This window comes from Delphinapterus leucas, chromosome 6 (assembly GCF_059928025.1).
Source record: "Delphinapterus leucas isolate spDelLeu-1000000601 "Yukka" chromosome 6, BTC_Dleu_Yukka2, whole genome shotgun sequence".
Lineage (NCBI taxonomy): Eukaryota > Metazoa > Chordata > Mammalia > Artiodactyla > Monodontidae > Delphinapterus > Delphinapterus leucas.
This window is the reverse complement of record NC_143134.1, coordinates 66737248-66758888: the sequence shown is the minus strand read 5'-3', so window position 1 is coordinate 66758888 and position 21641 is coordinate 66737248. Positions and strand designations below refer to the sequence as shown.

Genomic DNA, 21641 nt, shown 5'->3' with positions numbered 1-21641 from the left:
GCGGTACCTGAACAGCAAAGCTGTTGCTTGGACTCGGACTCACATAGGATCTCTTACTGTTCTGGAGTATGTGGGACCTCGCACTTCCTGCCCTTTAACTCTTACGTAAGAGAGAAGGGATCAAATACAACAGCACACTGATAAGATACAGACTGGGATGGGAAGATTGAGACCATCAACTAAGATGTCTGTTTGGGCCTGTCAAACACCTGCTTTTTCAGCTATTATTTTATGGAGTGGACAATTTGAGTGATGGCAGTGACCGGGAAGAATAATGATGGATTTATTTTTTTTAATTCTAGAAAGGATAGGCGATTTAATGGGCTATGGTATGAACTTCTTTAACTAACTTGTCCTTTTTTTTCTCAACTCTGGAATAGAATGGAATACAGCCTCATAAGAGAGAGTTTTTCAAGGGAGAAGTGTCTGTCTTGCAAAGTATGTTTTTGAGTCAAAAGAAGAGCTTATGAAAAAGAGCTATTCCAAGAACGTAAGAACAAAGGAATGCAGGTAGGAATAATTAATGTAAACCCAATGAAGGGAGATATACGGGTGGGAAAAAGATAATGAAAATAAGATGTCTTGTCAGATTAAACATGTGAGCAAGCATCAAAATGAAGACATTCTCATCTAATTTTGAAGGTCAAGGTTATAGTGAGGGAAGAAGAGAGAAAAACTATCTTGCAGTAGAAGGAAGAGAGTAACTCCACAGTGGCATTCCGACAGATGACACACTACAAAGGAAACACAGATTAAAGGTTCATGAAAATAAAATTTGGAATGGAAGAAAAAAACTGATATAAAGGGAGAGAGAGAATTCAGTCATTCTACATGTTTAAGAGAGCAGATGTTAATTGTTAAAATTTTATACATTATTATATTTTTTAGGTCAGAAAGGATTAAGGGGAAGAAGAATTACTCACGTCTTCTATCCAACTGCTTAAGCAGTGACCTAGGGGAAGAAATCTTGCTTATGTGTAATGGAGGCAGAAATGGGATTGACAAGAGTGGATCAGAAAACATGGGTAAATGTGGGTTATTTGCATCGCACCTGTGGTCAGACACTAAATCATATTGATACGTGGGGGTATCGAGACTAAGGTTATATTTTTTCTAAAGGAGAATGGTACCTTGCATTTCCTCTTGGACACAAATGGGAAAGGGAAAAGTTCATCCTCTTCCTCTCTTTTCTTTCTTTGCTCTTCAATTTTTAGCCACTTTTGCTAACTTTAGAAAATAGCCACGGGGGTGGGGGGGAAGGGGGGGTGGGGGGGGGAGGGCAGGGAATCTCAGCCAACAAGCAAGTTAGTTAGCCTTATGAAATGGACGCAAATGTGCCAACTTGATCTAAAACAATCCAGTGTGAGCTTCCTTGGGACTATGTGCTTGTGAATGTAGTAACATCTCAGCTGTCATGCAAAGCGCTCATTCTGCATAAGTAAGTAAGTATCTCAGAAGATGGAGGTTGGGATCTATGCCTGCTGGGCAACAGAGTCTATACCACATGGTGAATGAGATTTTAAATAGCTGAGTCTTTACGTTTTGTTCTAATGCTAATGGACACCGTTTTGTCCAGTGATTATTGGAAGTATTTCTACTACTAAGATCAACCACACAATGACCCTAGAAGGATAATAAAGTCTTTGCAATAGGAATATGGGGCAAACCTACCTTTTATAAAGAAGAATAGCTATGACAATGCAGATGATAAAGACCACTGCAAGGACAGGACCTACAACCCAGATCAAGCCTTCTTCTTCATCTGTGATTGGCTGTGGATCCAAATCCATTGACACAACAGGATCAGAGTAAGGGCTGGTTGCATACATCTTCTGAGGAAAAACAGAATCTATGTTAGTTAGTTATAAAATAATGCCTTTCTAGAAAGTATCTTGAGCATTAGAACATCGTGGATTTGATAATAAGTGTGTAAAATAAAAAAGGAGGGGAGAGAAAGGCAGAAAAAAGAGGTTTTGTAATCGAAATTTCCTTTAAAGTATTTTACAATAAAATCATTTTTGATGGTATAAATTACTCCATAGATACTTTTTCACTGGGATCTATATGTGGCATATTAAACGATCTTATGAAGTATAAGTACCAGTCAATTAAGCAGTCACAGAACGTTCAATGAGCATTTACATTGTGCCAATGTGTTACATGCGATGCGAAAAATACAAAATATTATAGTTCCAGCCATTAAGATATCATCACTCACTCAGTTGAGACCAAATTACAAGAAAGTAAACATTTATACAGCAAATTATCAGTATTGCATTAAGTTATGTAAGTAGTCCTACGTACTGCACCTCTGTAAGAAAATGAAGGCCAAAATCTACAACTGCAAAAGAAAAGTCCAGTGTTCAAATTATAGCTGCAACATGCATGAAAGTGATAATGATATGGCTTTTTAGCAGATAACATTTTGAGAACTTACTTAAAGGGATTTAGCATAGCTATTTAATTTTATTACAGTACTGCTCAGAGGTTGGTATAACAGAAAAGGAAAACCTTAAATACACTGTTTGTGGGAATGTAAATTGGTACAGCCATTATAGAACACAGTATGTTGGTTCCTCCAAACATTAGAAATAAAAGTACCATATGACAAATCCCACTCCTGGGTATATAGCCAAAGGAAAGGAAATCACTGTCTCAAAGAGATACCTGCATACCTGTGTCCTCTGCAGTATATTCACAATATCTAACACATGGAAGCAACGTAAGTTTCTTTTTATGGATGAATGGATAAATGTGGTTATCTATATACACAGATACATACACACACAATGGAACATTATTCAGCCATTAGAAGGAGAAAAAAAGGAGAAAATCCTGCCATCCGCGATGACATGGATGAATCTGGAGGGCTTTATGCTAAGTGAAATAAGCCAGACAGAGAAAGACATATATTGTATGGTTACAAGAAGAATGAGTTCTGAAAATCTAAAGAAGTGCAGCAAGGTGACTATAGTGAGTGACACAGAACGGTATACCTGAAAGTTTCTGAGAGTAGATCTTAAACATTCTCACCATACACACGAAACAATTTTCTTGATCTTGGTAATCACAGAGTCTGTGTATACAGAACTATATAAAATCATCACATTGTGCATTTTAAATATGTGCCACTATATTTGGCAATTATTCCTCAATAAAGCTGCAAAGATATATATACGTATATATATATATATATATATATATATATATGGAAAGTCACTTGGTGAATGAAGGGACTGCATATGCATGAATTGTTTCTGTAATATCTTGTTTTGCTCTGTCCTATTTTAGACTCGCTCAGAAAAATATTCTCGTGACTCTGCCTCTCTTTAAAATACTATTTTTCCCACTAGAGACCAGTCCACATTCACGAGCTGCCCCACATGTCTTAAGAACAAACAAACAGCTCACAGCTCAATAACCAAAAAAACAAACAACCCAATTAAAAACTGGGCAGAAGACCTAAATGGACATTTTTCCAAAGAAGACATACAGATGGCTAAAAGGCACACGAAAAGAGGCTCAACATCACTAATGATTAGAGATGCAAATGAAAACTACACAATGAGGTGTCACCACACACGGGTCCGAATGGCCATCTTCAAAAAGTCTACAAATGCTGGAGAGGGTGTGGAGAAAAGGGAACCCTCTTGCACTGTTGGTGGGAATGTAAATTGATACAGCCACTATGGAGAACAGTATGGACGTTCCTTAAAAAACTAAAAATAGGACTACCATATGACCCAGCAATCCCACTACTGGGCATATACCCCGAGAAAACCATAATTCAAAAGGACACGTGCACATGTGGATGATCCTCAGGTCCATCCACTCCCTTTCCAGTCTCACACAACCACATTTCTCATTACCTCATTCATGTTCCCCCAAACCGTATCAAGAATTTCTTCCTTCCTCTAACAGTCTCCACTGCTGCTAGAGTTATCCCAAACTGCATCCGTAAAACCTTCAGGAGGCTCTCTAGGGATTCCTAAATAAAAGCTAGACATCTTAGCACGATTCTTAAGGGCCTCCACAATTTTGTTTGAAACTTTCTTACCACATATAACATGTTCCATCACAATAGACTTCTTGCTGCTGCTACCAAAATGCTCTATTCTCTCTCTTTACTTTAACCCTCTCACAAGTTCCACGACATTTAGCTCCCGCAGTCCGACTCCAAGGCCTCCCTTAAATTTTGCCTCCATTGAAGCTGCCTCCCCTTAACTGGAAATAATCGGTCATTTCACAAAATGTAGGTAAAAGTCATTTTAACAATTTGAAGTTATTTGTTTCTTAATGGTAGTGGCCAGGCTCTGTTTTGGTTTTTCATTTGTGTACATGCCTTATCTTCTTTAATGAAACTATAAACTCCTTGAAGGTACAGATTTATATACAGTTTGTATGCTTAAAGCAGCAAGTACAGAACTTTGCATTTAGTGGGTTCCCAGAAAATCTCTGTTGAATAAAATAAAATGCTCATTTTTTTTCAAATGGCTGACATTATTAAAGCACGAGAGAGTATACTCATTTTTCCACTATCGGTAAATATGTTTAATTATTTTCAGTCTGCATTTTTAAACAATTAGCGCATATATTCTGACTTTAAGTAGGACAAACTCAGCAGTCAATCTGGAGAACACATGCCCACCAAATGCCTGTATGCTATTCTCTCTTTCCATTTTCCTCACTATGTCCAGGAAAGAGATTGAGCAGACTTTCGGATTTTCTAATGCATCTAAAGAATACAAAAACTCAATGTGTTTCTAACCTTCTTAGGGGCTGATTTAAAAAACAAAAAAAACAAAAAAGATATGTACAGTGTAAGGATTTACACAAAGGGCTTAGCAAATACACTCTATGTGCAAGAAACATGATTCTTTTATATAATTAATTGTTTGGTTTGGTTTAAATTTTCCCCTTTCCATTTTGTAGGTCACACTCAAATTGTTTGGGAGACTTAAGTAAGCAAAACTCTCTGATTTGAAATTCTTTACCAAGAGCCTTTGAGATAATAATCTTGGTTAGCCAAGATGGAAATCTAAGCAGAGGTTTTTCCCAAAGTACATAGACTTCCAACCCAAATCAGGAAACAGAGACATGTGAAAATGAAAAGAAAACAAAACAGTAAAATGATATCAGCCTTATGAAAAGTAGAATTTGTTCAGTATGTGGGAGTAATGGAAAAGATTAAACGTTGGGTCATTCTAAACCAGTCCTTTGATATTCTTAATGAGGCAGTTAATTGGGGAAAAGCTCATGTCTTTGGGGGGGGAAGGGGGATATTTTCTGTATGCAAATTATCATCCCACCCTTGGAGTGGTTAGCCACCTTAACAATCACTCTTGAAAATCTGAGGTTTACAAAAGACTGTATCACTACGAGCATTATACTAGCTGGGTAAAAGTCTATAAATGCTGGCATGAACACACATAGGAAACATAAAGGAAATACTGTTAGCTTTGAGAGCGATATTGAAAAAGATGATGGAGAAAAGGGGCAACTTAGACAATACATATTGGTAAGAAATCCTAATTATATAATTAATGAAACAGTGAGATGACATAATAAGGGAAGAGGTAAACTATTCATCAATGGTGATACATTTCAACACTAGTTGAAATGTATCAACTAGTTGAAATGTCTGTTAGAAACCAGAGTGTCTGACAGTGCATGATCTGACGAGATTCCATTTTTGCTGGATTCTCTGATCTATCTCAGTGCTCTGAACGTGCTTTCGGAAACATCCTAAAGCTATTTAAAGAAAATTTCTTTCAAATATCTAAAAGTCATTAAAAAAAAGGATAAGATGGTTCCAACATTCCATTCCCTTGATGTTCTGCCTTAAAACCTTCAACTAGGAAGGGAAAGCATATCCGTGCATTAAAATTCCAGGAAGCCCATCACTTTGTTTTCAAATGACATCCTGTGCGCACACACACAAAAAAAAACAGGCAGAAAGGCTGCCTTTGTGTTTTGATTTTCCACGAGGGAATTCCTTCAGTCATTTGAAGAGAAGCCCCACTGTACATGCTAACACCTGATGTGGAGAAATCTTTGATATATCTCAGACTTCCTATACCGGGGAAGGGACTGGCTCTATCTAGTTGCCACACCTGTCAGTTTTAAGCCCCATTAGAAAGGTATAGTTTTGAATATGTATATTAAATGTTAATGTGAACCGCCACTTCAAAATCTACCTCCCTCCCATCTACAATTTCTCGCCCTCTCTCTCTCCCTCTCCCTCTCTCTCTGTTTTTAACATTCAAAGCAACTGATGCGCAGAACGACATAAGAGCAAGATGAATTACATAAAAGAAGACAACTCATTATTTAGAGGACCTTAGGAATTCTCTGTTTTATTGAATTGTTTTCTAACTTCCTTGGCTTTTCACTGATAAAGTCCCTGGTAAATTGGTATAATTTAAAACCCAGGCTATGCTTGCCTTTTCCTAGATAGAACTTCCCTTGAATCTGGGCAGAAAGCACTATGGGTTCACTGGTAGTTATAGGAGAATAAAATACATACAATCACCCCCCCATCAATATTTTCAAATACTTGGAAATTAACTATGTTTAATCTCAGAGCTTGTTAGTTACTATTGTAATCACACAGGCTAAGATCTACTAAGTATTATGCAACATACCTAATATTAAATATATATATGAAAACAGTCATTTTAAGAGGGTGAGGAAGGAGACGAGCAATGATGGCTGTCACCCTCCTATCCAGATGTGGGTCACATCAAAAGGTCTTAAGAACCATGCCCCTATAAAAAGCATCCAAATTGGAAAGAAGGAAGTAAAACTGTCATTATATGCAGATGACAAGTACTATATATAGAAAACCCTCAAGTCTCCACCAAAAATATTATTAGAACTAGCAAATACATTCAGTAAAGTTGCAGGTTACAAGATTAACATACAGAAATCTTGCTTTTCTATACACTAATAATGAACTATCAGAAAGAGAAAGCAAGAAAACAATCCTGTTTAAAATTGCATCAAAAAGAATAAAATATCTAGGAATAAACTTAACCAAGGAGGTGAAAGACCTATACTCTGAAAACTATAAAACATTGATGAAGAAATCTGAAAATGATAAAAAGAAATGGGAAGATATTCCATGTTCTTGGATTGGAAGAATTAATATCGTAAAATGTCCATACTGCACAAGGCAATCTACAGATTTAATGCAATCCCTATCAAATTACCCATCGCATTTTTCACAGATCAAAAACAACACTAAAATTTATATGGAACCACAAAAGATTCTGAAAAGCCAAAACCATATTGAGAGAAAAAGAACTAAGCTCGAGGAATCATGCTCCCTGACTTCAGACTATACTATGAAGCTACAGTAATCAAAATACTATGGTACTGGCACAAAAACAGACACACAGATCAGTGGAAAAGAATGGAGGCTCTAGAAATAAACCCATGCACCTATGGTCAATTATTCTACTACAGAGGAGGCAAGAATATACAATGGAGAACAGACAGTCTTTTCAACAAGTGGTGCTGGGAAAGCTGGACAGCTACCTGTAAAAGAATGAGATTAGAACATTCCCTCACACCATGTACAAAATAAACTCAAAATGGATTAAAGACCTAAATGTAAGGCCTGAAACCATAAAACTCCTAGAAGAGAGCATAGGCAGAACATTCTTTGACATAAACTGTAGCAATTTTTTTTTTTTTGGATCTCCTAAGGCAAAAGAAATAAAAGCAAAAAACAACAAACAAAAAATGGACCTAATTAAACTTAAAAGCTTTTGCACAGCAGAGGAAACCATCAACAAAGCAAAAAGATAACCTACTGAATGGAAGAAAAATATCTGCAAATGATGTGACCAATAAGGGCTTAATATCCAAAATATATAAACAGCTCATACAACTCAATATCAAAAAACCAGACAACCCAATTAAAAATGGGCAGAAGTCCTGAATAGACATTTTTCGAAAGAAGACATACACAGACAACAGGCATGTGAAAGGACACTCAACATCTCTAACCATCCAAGAAATACCCATCAAAACCACAATGAGATATCACCTTAAAACTGTCAGAATGGCTATCATCAAAAAGACCACAAATAACAAATGTTGGCGAGGATGTGGAATAAAGGGAACCCTTGTACACTGTTGGTGGGAGTGTAAATTGGTGCAGCCACTATGGAACACAGTATGGAGGTTCCTCAAAATACTAAAAATAGAACTACCATATGATCCAGCAGTCCTACTCCTGAGTATGTATCTGAAGAAAATAAAAACGCTCGTTTGAAAACATACAGGTACCCCAATGTTCATAGCAGCATGATTTACAATAGTCAAGATATGGAAACCACCCAAGTGTCCATTAACAGATGAATGAATAAAGAAAATGTACATATATGCAATGGGATATTACTCAGCCGTGAAAAAAGAATTATGCTATTTGCAACAACATGGATGAACCTAGAGAGAATTATGCTTAGTGAAATAAGTCAGAAAAAGACAAATACTGTATCACATCACTTATATGTGGAATCTAAAAAAGAAAACAAACCAATGTGTATAACAAAACAGAAACAGACTCACAAAGAACAAACTAGCGGTTACCCAGTGGGGAGTGGGTTAGGACAAGAAAGGGGTGTGGGATTAAGAGATACAAATGCCAAAACAAAAAACAAACAACAACAAGAAAAAGAACCATGCCCTATCAATTTGGCACTTCATAAACTAGATGTCCATCTAAATTTCCTGTCATTAGGGACACAGCCTTACTTGTAACGAAATCTCAAGCAGATTACTCAGCAGTGTTCAAAGAGTAGGCAGCCTGTTACCACATCTAAGTTAGCGAAATCTCTTGAGAAATCATTAGGGTGCATGTACCTATGTATTCCCAAATAACCAAATTCTGGTGAAAAATGTATAAGAATACCATAGGAAATTAGATGGATGCCATCACAATTAACTTACAGACTCTGCGTGTTCCATCACTGCTAACACAAAGAAGACATATTCTTGACCACTTTGGAGTTGCTTGTTTGTAAATCCACCATAATGTTTTTCATCCCCCAGGGTGAACTCAGTGGGAAGGACATCAAAGTGAGCGGCAATATATGGCTTCAATTCAACTTCTCTCCCATAACGGATGCTTCTGCGTTTCCTAGATATCTCTTTAAGCAGCTTAAGGAAAAAAAGTGGGAAACAGAGAAAGAAATGTAAACAACAATAATAACCCAACTTAATGACAATTTAATGGGAGAAATTAACTCAGGGCTGGGAACAACCCAAATACAGTGTGTCCACAATACGCGTAGTATGTCAGCATTACGAAATCTCAGTCTCTCTGTCTTCCAAAGGTAAGGCACTGAATTGCAATTGCAAGGCTCAGGCTGTAAACACTGGACGATTAGATCCTTTACTGGTAGTTCACATCACTGTCCACTCTAATGAAATCCTCTCAAAGGACAAGAATGTATTATAACTTGTCTGTGGAAAAAAATCAGCTTGATTCACAAAAGCCCATCATGCAGGCTTTATCACTTATTATTAAACAAGTAGTACCCTCAGATAAAGCCATCAAGACGTTCAAAGACCAACTTTTTGGAGAGATTAGTACCATTTTAGATTACTTTCAGTAATGAGATAACTTGTATGATGTATATCCCCTCAAATCAGCAGAAACAGAATCTGATGACCAATTTTTAATTGACATTTTAAATAGACATGGTCACTTATTTAACGATTTCTGGCTTGACTTGGTTCCTTGATTAACCATTTGGGATAAAATGGTAAAATTCCTTGCATTTATCATGGCACCGAGTTTTTCTGGAGCTAATAGCTCTCTGGAGATGTTGAATTATCTTGCCAGGCAATAAAGGCAGGGTAGAGAAAAAAGAATTTTAATATTACACTGAAGAAAACAAACATAAACATGTATACACAGAAATCCTTCATGTATTTCTAAAAGAAAAAAGTACAAATTGTGGTTTGATACTCTGTTGCTTTGCATTCACTCTTTTATTAGGAGAAACTCATGTTAATGATATTTCATGACAATTTCAAAATGATGTTTAAGTTATCTCTGTCTGCTTCCATTAAATATTGGTACTTTATAGGGCTTAACAGAGAAAAAGACGTTTATAGCCGTCTGAGATGCCTTTTGATGTAAGGGACAACTTAACTGGTGTTTTGAAAGAATTCTGATTTGTTTTACTATCTCTATAGAAAAGACTATCTGAGAGCCTGGTGCAATGAAGGCCAGGCTTCTGTAATAATAACGGCTGCAGACTGTATATATGGCAAATACCAAATCCTTAGGTTAGGAACCTGATGGTAAACTACAGTCTCTTCAACACAGAATGTACATGTGCTCAGCTGGTCAAAATTATAACTTAAAAATGTAAAAAATCACCCTCTTGGTTATACAGATAATTTGTGCCCATGTTATTGAATACTTAAAATGTTCTCAAATTTTCTGTTAAGTCTGAGTTTCTTGATACAATTAAAATTACATGAAATGTAAGTTCTTTTATAAAAACCACAGCAGAACTTGTTTAGCAAATTTGGACCATCTGATGATACATTCAGGTACACTGATCAATTATGGACCAACTGAGTTGTAATAAAGCAAGTCCAGAAACTTAGCACTATCTTTCAATCCTGTTGTCACATTTAGGTCTTATAATGATGATGATAATGACAATAATGCTTTTCTTTGTTAACCAATTCCTAGGTGCCAGGCACCGTTCTCAGGAGACTAAATAGGGCTTAGTTCATTTACTCATAAAAACTCTATGAAATAAGTTATCATTATCCCCATTTTATAAATGAGGCAACTGAGGCAGAATAGAAAGTGACAATAGTGGATTCAATTGGTGAAATAAAATGAAATTACATGTAAGAGATTTTTTTCCAACCATAATTTTATTTACTTAATGGCTGCACAATACCAAAGAAACATAATTGCAACATTTAGGCTAAATTAATAATGTTAACTCTTTTAACTCAGTCTATACTTAAATATGTAATTTTTGTGCATCTGCTTTCATTAACACAGATAAATGCGTACTTAGATGTCTTTTTCCTAGATTCTTTTAACATGTATTTTTAAAATTCTGATGTAAATATTTAAGATATACTTGAAAAGTCACTACATAGGTTATTGTTGATATGTAGTCATTTATGGGCCATTACTTAGAGAAGGACAAATGAAGTGCGGAAGAGCCGAAAAGCTTTCTGAAGTTGGTTAATCAGAAACATTTACCATCAGTTGTTTATGCAACTGTGTCCCCTCTTCTACTTCACCGATCAAACCCTACCTTGATTTTATTCATATTTCAGATGTAGGCAGGCAACTGTCATAATTCATCCATATCACTGTCATCCCTATGAGTACCTTTTGCTAGGGTTTCTTTAGAAGACTTCGAGGAAGTACTTTAACAGATTTTAGTGTTTTGGTGCTCCTTAGACCCAATGCTGCCATTCATTAAGGTCAAACCCGGAACATCAACCCTGGCCCTGTAGCTTGCTCTAATCTCTGTAGGATGCTCCCTGTGTTATACTGGGTCAAGTGTGCTCAGATGACACTGAAGTGAGCCAGTATGTTGAAGTTCCAACCACAAATGACCACGTTATTTTACAGCAAGCCTTTGAAGTACAATGCGATGAAAAGCTTACGATGTATTACAAGACCTTCCCTGAATTAAATATAACTAACATTTTAGGAGTCATTCTGTCCAGAATTCATTTTGACTATCAATGTCTGCTCTGCCCAGGCAGACCCTGACAACTAAGAGTTCCAGTCTATGAATTTATTATGTGAAGATTATCCCCAGACAAAGGATAAATGAGCTCAGAAGATAATATCGAGAGTGACTCTGTGTAGAAAGCCTCTTTCCATTTTTTATGGGCCTAGGTGTAAGGCATACATGTGGAAATCCCCTTAGGCTACCATTCTATTTGATGATTGGGGTTTCAACGATTTGAATTATAGGCCTTTCTAAAAAATCACTTGGTCAAATACATTTAAGAGAGGAACACTGCTTTGTCAAACCTGGCAGTACCAAGCTCTAGATAAAATTACTACAGTGCTTTTATTATCCATAGTAGAAAAAAAAATACCTGTCTGTAGGGATCAGGAACTGGATGAGTAAGCACAAAGTGAGGCCATAGCCTACTTTCATTTGTTCCCCTCCACAATAGTTACAAGATGTATTGGAGGTTTCCAGAAGATATATCAAGGGCTTTAGTTTTTTATCAGAAATAATTTTCATTTTCCAGTCAATGCATATCTTATTTCTTCCACCATTAATTCTACAATGTGGTCTCAATTATATCAGTAAGAAAAGTGGGAAAGAACCCATCCTAACCCCAAAATTTTGAATTAATAAATGTTCTTTATCAAACTATTATACAGATTAATGCACTACAATTTGTGGGATGATTAAAATGACCCTTTGTTATGGGAATCAGCAGCAGAGACCCATAGAATGTAATTGCAAGAAAGTTCAATGTCATATAGCTCTATACTTTAATCCATTAGAACTGATGTGCATTTTGGAGGTTGAAACCTAGCTGTAAAAGAGAATCAGCTTCCTATAACTTACAACCAAATGGTTCCACTTCTAAGCAAAGCTTTTTTTTTTTTTTAAGGATTTGATGTCATTTTTGGCTTGGATGTTAATTCCTTGAAAACTTTTTTTTTTTTTTAATAGGTAGAAAGATTCATAGATTTTACAAGCTGCCTTTGCATTTTAAATCCAGTTCCAACTGAATTCTGCATTTCAGCTGAGAACTGATTAAAATAATAAAGAATATGTCAGGATTAACTGATCAGTCAGTTGCAGGTAAAACATGCCTGGTTTAGAGACCAGCTAGCTCATCAAATCGCATATTCAGATGTACTCCTCTGACATCATAAAAAATGATTTTGTTCCTTTATTTTCAGCAGAAAAAAAAAGAAGTAAAATTTATAACAAATTACTTGACAGCATGATTGAAATGTGTCTCATTTTATACTCCTTCAGTGCTCATCTAATCACTAAGCGGTGACACAAAAGCATAGTCCTAACCTTGAACTCATCTCCCTTTCTGAACTTGATCAAGTTTAACTCAGATAAATGAAGTGGTTGATGATGAAACATACTTCTAGGGATGACACATGTCTGTCAAAAGAAGCTAACAGCCCTGCTCTCGAGATCACAGTCTCCTTAGTGCAGACGTGTATGAAATAAACATCACTTCCCTGTAATGCAGTGAGGGAATTTCTGCTTTTCCTTGCTTCGTATGCACTAATTTGAGGGACAGAAAATACCTAAAAATAACAGGTTGGGTTATAAGATATAGAACATGTTGTAAATAAATCCAATCAATTAAAATCTCATATTTCCCCCAATGGGGGCCTTTTTTATTTGACTTCTGAACTGATTCAATCTAGAATCATGTTAAAATTGTAAAGTCTCTCCTGTATAGTATTTCACAGAAGGTGAAGCCCAGCCATTAACCTGCTGTGGCCCTCTAGGGATCTGGCTTAACACTTTTGAGCACAGTTTTCTCATCCAAACATAAGTATGTCAAAATTAGATCTTGTTCTATATACTATGTATTTACTTTAAAAAAAAATGTTCTTTTTGCAAAAAAGAGTACCAAGGTACCTATTGTTAATGTAAGATTTTAGAAATTAGTAGTATTTAGTATTTGCTCTGTTGTTTGTACCGTATTTCTTGCTCAGCTCAAAATTCTGTGATTTGTTTTATTTGCCCCTGAAGCTGATGCGTTTTTGATTCTGATACCTTACAAAATATAGAATGAAGCAAATATGTGCTAACCAGCACAATTCTGTCAGAAATTGGTCAAGAACACATAGCAGGTCAAGTGTTGAACTCTGGTGAAAACTGCAACTTAGCATTTTTAACAGCCTCAGCTACCACTGCACTGACGAAGCATACCTTGGAATTCATAGCAATGGTGATTAAGTCTTTGCTGACAATTCACTTCACCTTCCACACCTCTGCATCATGTTTTACAAGGGGCACGGGGCAAAATCTTAAAGCCAACAAAGATCAGATAGGTTGTAAGCTTTACAACAGCTTAATGTCTTTTAATTAAATCAAAAAGCTCTTTGTTCGGACCCCAAGAGGTTAACACACCCATAGCAGTGAACCTTCTGAGTAGCCAGCTGACCAGCCAGCCATGTAGGAGTCAGCACCCAGATTAGATGCTGAAAGGTCTCCATAGAGAGGAGAGGGCTATTTTAAAAATTAAATAACTAATGAACGGCACAGCCTGAAACACATAGTTACCTCATCTAATTCCATTTCATCTGGACTCTCCCATGGCTTGATAAATTTCCCACGAGATTTCTTCAAAGGCACAATTATTATGTAGTAACCTCTGCACAAGAATAGATAGACAAAAATAAGGTTAGTTCGGAGGGAAAAGAAAATGGATATATCCCTAAATCTTCCACAGACCTGAAGATTGAGACTGAAGGCAAATTATGGATATGGAGTGACTTGTCCATCAATGGCAAATAACCACCTGTTTGTTCAATTTTAAAAACAACATGGGTAGACATTTATGTGTGACTTCAGTGATCTTGTATGGTAATATCACCATGGTTGACTGACCTTTATTAGGTATCATAAACAGAGTGGAAATAGTTCGTTAGTACCCCGCTGCTAGACACATACAAGGTGGGTATATTGAAATCTACCACCACAGGCTGCTGAACCAAGAATTTTCTATGACATTAATTTATAAGATGATTTTTTTAAAGAAGATGTGTAATAAAAATTACTCTAAGCTCATCCAAATGCCTACACGAGGACGATGACAATGATTTTCTTTATACACCGTTAAAATACATTTTATTTGGATAAAAAATTAAAAGCACAAAAATTACTCATCATCTCACAATTATATAAAGATGTAAAGGTTCCCCTCTCTTTCTACCCATCAAATTGCAAACCTTAAGGTAGGTACTGCAGAAATTTGGAGACAGTCACTACCTAAGGGCTTTCAAAATAGGTCTCAGTATAATACCTCTATAGGAAGGGACAAAAGTAAGCGAGTCGTCACACTGAGAACAGCCAACTACAATTTATGTATAAGGGTTCCTTGTTGCCAAATAGATGTGGGTTATTTGTAAAGTTGGTTTGTAACTTCCGTATAGTGTACACTGTGCTCTTATATTCAGAGTTAGGGACTCTGCTCATACTGATTTTTGGTTGTAACTATACAAGGACTTTGAACATAAGGTATAATAATAGCCACCACATTAATCACTTCCTACTTTTTAGGTATTATAGTAAATGCATAATCTCATTTTGCCCTCTCAAAAATCCTTTAAGGACAGGTAAGAGAAAAAAAGACAGCTACACAGAGACTGAATAATCGCTCAAGTTAAAACAGATAGTAAGGGGAAACAAACCTATATATGTAGAGAGAGATATATATCTCTTAACTATGGCAATAATCTGCTTTTGTTTCATTTACTCTGTACCATAAAGCACTTTTATGGAAATTTATTGTGGAAATGAATACACACACCCCCCTACCTCTGCCTCTCAGAGGAAAGGGATGAGAACGGGATGGGTGCTATCAAGCTTGTATCACATTATATTACAGAGACTAATAGTACACACAGGAAGGCCTGTTTGTTCTTATCGCAAAGCAAAACGTGTAATAAACTCAGCAAATCCTGTGTGATAATGAACTCTGTTTCCACAAACAGAGTCTGGAGCAGCTCTGTCCAGTATAGTAGCCGCTAGCCCCTTGCGGCTGTCAAGCACTTGAGATGTGGCTAGTCTGAACTGACATGTGCTCTACCTGTAAAAGACACTGGATTTCAAAAACTTAGTATGAAAAATAAATGTAAAATATCTCAGCAATAATTTTTTAATAGCGATCACATGCTAAAATGATAATATTCTGGATATAACGCGTTTTGTAAAAAATGAAATTAAAATTAATGACATCTGTTTCTTTGTACTTTTTACCAAAGCTGCTGGAAAGTGTAATATTTCACATGTGGCTCTCGTTACATTTGTTGGGCAGGGCTGATCTAGAGTGTTCCGGTAGAGAATGTGGCATCTAGAGATACATCTGGCCCAGAATTCAGGATCTGCCACTCATGAGCTGTGTGATCCTGGGCTGATCATCTAACATCCCTGAATCTCAGTTGCATATACTGAAATTGAGAGTAAATGATATCAGACTTTTCTGGAGAAATAAAACAAATGAACACAAAGTGCTTAGCACAGTGTGTGTCACGTAGCACTTCCCAGATGCCAGCTGCTACCGGCTGGTACCGACCATCATGGTGGGAGAGATGGATCTGAACACAGACACAGTAGGGCACAGTGAAACTCCCTGAGATGCGGATTAAAGGATTTATCAAACTTTTTCTTCCCCCGATCAAGAATTCAAGTCAAACCAGACAACTACAGCAGAATCCGTTCTCCATGGTGCTCTGAGCAACTCATCATCAGGCTCACGGGGTCACATCACTTAGCCATCCATTTTCTTTCCTACAAACAATGATGACGATCAAGGAGGGTAATGAGAAGGAATAGTGGAGTATGTGAGAGAGGCCAGTATCTTTTATGGTCCAGAGTAAGCTTCCTCCTCTTGCTGTCCTCCCACCACCCGAAGGATTTGCCAAACAGGTCCATCATGTTAAATGAGCATGGAGAAGAATGACAGGGGCTGCAACCTAGCATACAAAATAACACTGCAGATGGACTTGATAAACACACTTGTCAGGGAACCTCTTGCTTTTCACTACCAGTTGCACAAAGTCAGGACAGCTTCTCTTTGCCTAAAGTAATGATACTGCACATGATCAGGGAGCTCCCACTGTCCTCGTTCAGAATCTTGTAAATCAAGGTTAAGCTGATGAATCCTATTAATTTTTCTTCTGCTTTCATACTTTGAGTTGCCGTTCTTGTACATGAAGAAAGAATCCGTTCTGCAGCACTCCCCGACTATTCATTTCATTTGTGGCTCGGATAAGAATTGAACAGCCTTCCCCACAGCAATTAATTAACAGTGTGGCTGGATATCCATAACCTTTTCTCTCCACGATCACTAAAGCATTCATCTAGAGCAGCCAAAGTGGAGCCTTTCAAAGCAGCTCTCGCCTATTGAAAGAAAAGGGGTGTTGGGAATTTGGAACTCCTGGGTCCAAATCCATACATTTCAACTGTATTCTCTGCAACTGTGACTTTGTAAAGAACCTCGTATTTGCCATTCCTGAAGCCTAACTTTCCCCTGAGGATACTGCTTTCTTTGCAGACTTCTCACGTGGTGGCTGTTAATTTATCCCTCTTCCTCCGCCCATGAACCTCAGGTTTAGGGTTTGGGTTTCTTTCCTGGTTCACTGTTGCTTCTTGCAGATATTTTTTCCTCCACCCCTTTGCTAAAATCACAATAAGCCCTCCTTTTGGAAGCTCGTACAATTCAGCTATGCTATGGTCTTCTCTTACTGATTTCTGCTATCTACCAACCTCTTCAGAATCTTTCCTTTATGGAAGTTTTGGTTTTGTTTTGTTTTTCCCAGGGTTAACAGTCTTTTTTTTCCCTCCCAAACTCTGCCATCATTTTGGGTGACTTCAACCTTCAGAGGGCTGGCCCATGCACCACCCAGGGCTCTCAATTTCTTGAGCTCTTCTTTTCCAAAACCCACATCCTCCATTCTGCCTTAGCTAAAATCTGATAGCCTTTCCCTGTGCCTGAACCCAAGGAGCTGAATACAGCTTGAGAAATAATGCACAGGGTAGAATGATGCCATAAGTTCATATTCAGCAAACTCAAACAGGCCTTCAACACTGCCTGGCAATACAGCCACAGCTTCTCTAGTTACCTAGTCCATCCAATCTTCACAGTAAGTTTTTCACACTTTCTCCCCTGGCCTCAAATCTTGGACATACATGCCTCTCCACTAGAAGATGGCCTGCGCTCTTATATACAGAGAAAAGAAAAAGATTTAGACAAGCATTCCCTCGTCGTCTAACAAACTACAAGCCGACCTATATCTGAGTGCAAACCATAATCTTTCCGATCGGTACCGTAGAAGGGCTGACTACACTTTCCAGAGCCAATTACTTTTTCTTGAATTGGGTCCCGCATCTCACTCTCTTTGGATGTCTACCATATACTATACCCCTTGTCTCCCATATATCTCGATTTCTCCATCCTCGTTGGATTCTGTCGATTAGCTTTCCATCACTGGCACGACAAAACAAACCACATCCTGCTCCAGTCATCACTTTCTCTCTCTCTCCTACCTCTTACTGCCCCAGTTCTGAGAAGAGCTGTGTGTTCTTGCTGTTCTCCATGTCTTTACCTTCCATTCACTTCCCAGTCAACTGTGCTCTAGCTCTGGCCTCATGTGCCCAACTCACCACCTTCACCTGGGTCGTCAGTATTGCATCAAAAGGAGAATTTTTCACTCTCTTCTTACTTGATCTTTTTTTTTGTGGTACGCGGGCCTCTCCCTGCTGTGGCCTCTCCTGTTGTGGAGCACAGGCTCCGGACACGCAGGCTCAGCGGCCATGGCTCATGGGCCCAGCCGCTCCGCGGCATGTGGGATCCTCCCGGACCGGGGCACGAACCCGTGTCCCCTGCATCGGCAGGCAGACTCTCAACCACTGTGCCACCAGGGAAGCCCCTTACTTGATCTTTTATCAGAATCTGCGTATTCATAACACCCTCCGTGAAACATGTTCAGTTCTTTCTCTGTATCCAACTCTCCTGGTTTTCTACTTAAATCTCTCACCATGTTAACCTTATTTCTTTAGCAGCATTTATTATCTGCTACCCAGCTTTTCAACGGTGGCGTTCCTCAAGGATCTAGCCAAGGATGTGTCTTTACTTCCTCTTTTCTTCCCATGGGATCTCATTCCAGCTCAGGGAATCAGTTATCCCCTAGATGCAAATGATTTACAGATTGACATCTTCAGCCCGGGACGCTCCTCTGAACTCCACGTTTACCCCCTTCCAACTTTATGTCTCCATTTCTATGTCACAAAAGTACCTCAAATTTACTGTGGTTAAAATAAAACAAAAAATACGCCTCCAAAAGTAATCCTCTTCCAATATTGCACCATGATCCATTTTAGGGCACATGCTGTAAACCTAGGTGTTATCACTGACGATCTGCATTAACTCTCTCCCTCCCTCATACCCAAACTACCGCTAAGTCCTATTACTTCCAAACTATCTATAGTGCATTCACTTCTCCCCATCTCTACTGCCACCGCTCTGGCTTCATTCCATCGTCTCATGCCTGGGTTGCTCCTAACTTTGTCTCCTAATTTTCTCTCTCCGTTGAGTTAAACTCCCTTTAGTCCAGTCTCTGAAATTTTCATTTTGCAACAGAAAATTAACTGTAACATTTCCATTTTAAAAAATATTTCCATTGATCCTCATTTGTCAAATACCAAAGGCATTATACGACTCAGCAGGATCTTGCCTGAATCCATCTCTCTGTGCTCTCTGAGCTACGCCCTGGTGGGCTTTTAGTTTCTTGAATTTACTTGGTCCGTTCTGTCTTTGATCATTCTGTACCATCTGTCTAGAACCTTCTGTCACTCCCAACAAATCCCAAGTTATCTTCTCTCTTTCCTCAAATAGCAACTCACTTTTTTACTTCCTAGCTCAAACCTTCCCTGACCTCTGCTTAGACCAATGACCCCTATTACATGGTCTCAATGAACCATTTTTAGTCCATAATTTTCTTATACATTTAAGACATATTCGTATACTTAGAAACACATTGCTAAAGCAGTTACACATATAATTTCCCCAAATTTGCTAACGTTGCCACTTTATCACTGGGTTCTTTTTTCATTGAAAAGTGGAAGTGGGTGAAGCAGGTAACTCTTGGGGATTTATGCCTCCCCTAGATCAGGAAGTCAAAAACATTTTGAGGCCCTTCTCTTGCATTAGAACTTTCCAACTTGAAACCTCATCAAGCTTTTCTCTTTTCTCCAAACCAGCCTAATGACATGCCTAAATGTCTTTTAGTTACCAGCAAAGCGGTGATCCTGGTTCTAATGTCATGTGGTATTAGGTAAGGTAAGATGACTCTGTAAAGTGAGGAACTAACATATTCCCTGCAAATTCATATCAACCAAATCATATGAGCTGAAAGAACTTGCTTGAAATGCAAAAAAAAAAAAAAAAAATTGCTTTTGGACATAGAGCAGCTTCCCACATGGGTAAAATTAAACTTTATACTCTGTTTGCCTGTCTAACTCAAGGCTGAAGTTTAGCCTTCAAATACCCTTTTCAACATACACCTTCACTATTAAACTAATGGAAAATAAATAACTTGAGAATCAATATATCTGGAGAGCCCTCGACTACTTATAACGTAAGCTGTGTTTTCCCAGTATATTAGATTTAATTAGATAAGTTAAATATAACCTTCAGAATTTTAATTATCCTATGTAAAGTTTTACTAATTTTATTTAATATGTTATCATCAAGGGACCCAGTTCCATATAATTATATGGGAAGGTAAGCTCTGGTCTTCGTGGCAGTACCACTTCAAATTCTGGCAGGCTTTTTGTATTAACAGTCCACACTAGCATTCTCCAACTCATTATTTAACTGGGAGGTCAAAATTTGTCTCAGAGTTTAATGATGAATGCCACGCCTTGAATAATTTTTTGATTTTTTTTTTTTCCTGGCTTTGGTCATTTGGGTATATATTGTTTAAATCAAATTAATTAACCACAGGAAAACCAAAGCAGGTTGAATGATCTTTCTAGTTTCTCTGTTTAAATTAAGGTTTCTAATCTTTTAGGCTATGTGTTGTCAGACAAGTTATTAATTGACTTAAGCCTCATGTTCCTCATTTGTAAAATGGCAGATGGTAATGCTGACTGTGTCTAGCCTCTCCCTTTACCTCTCCTCTAAATTCTCATGACAATCTACTGATTTTATTGTTCCACATTTAACATACATTTCCATAATCTGTGGCCAAGTGCATGTACCTGATTCCTCTTGGTTCTGAGGTTTGTCTGGGGCAGTCCTATTGACATCTAATTGTTATGGAGTTCTTAGATGTTTAGCAATTGTCCTAGGAAAAAATACCCTGGTTTGGTCAATCATTTTATGGTCACAGAGGCATGGTTGTGGTTCAACATGTAGACTCTGGAGCCAGACTGCCTAAGTTCAAATCTTTCCTCTCTGGTTATGCTATTGTGTTGCCAGGGCCAATTAGTATACTACCTTATCGCTTCGTCAGCTGTAAAATGAAGAGGACCCTTGGTGTGAAGATTACAGCAGTCACTGTGTGCAGTGTCCTTTGAAGAACACCTAGTAAGTCCTCTGTCCCTATTAACTATTAGCAGTATCAACCCTATGATCTTGGCTGGGCCACTTAGTGTCTTTGGGCCTCACTTTACTCACCTGTAAAAGGGGAGACCACCTACCTCACAGGGTTATTGTGAGACTTTAGTGAAATGCTCTAATACCTTCAGTAAATTGTAAAGCTCTATACAAATTTAAGCCTTTACTACTTCAGTTAACAAACATATGATGTGTGAATTAAACATTAAACAGCTTATACACACCGAGCTGATAATAGTGGTACATGTGTGCTATGAAACAACTTTGCTTCCAAGAATGTCTTTCTTTAAAAG

At 37.7% G+C, this 21641-nt stretch overlaps 1 protein-coding gene across 1 annotated transcript in view; it reads right to left on the bottom strand.

Moving 5' to 3' along the window:
* The window catches only part of LOC111174669 (protein tyrosine phosphatase receptor type D), an 83055-nt gene that overhangs the window by 21918 nt on the left and 39496 nt on the right, over window positions 1-21641 (bottom strand). The window contains exons 11-13 of the mRNA XM_089912629.1: window positions 14289-14379; window positions 8959-9168; window positions 1672-1832 (exon numbers count right to left, since the gene is read on the bottom strand). Coding sequence (XP_089768755.1) covers window positions 1672-1832; window positions 8959-9168; window positions 14289-14379 — 462 coding nt within the window. The remainder of the gene's footprint in view (window positions 1-1671; window positions 1833-8958; window positions 9169-14288; window positions 14380-21641) is intronic.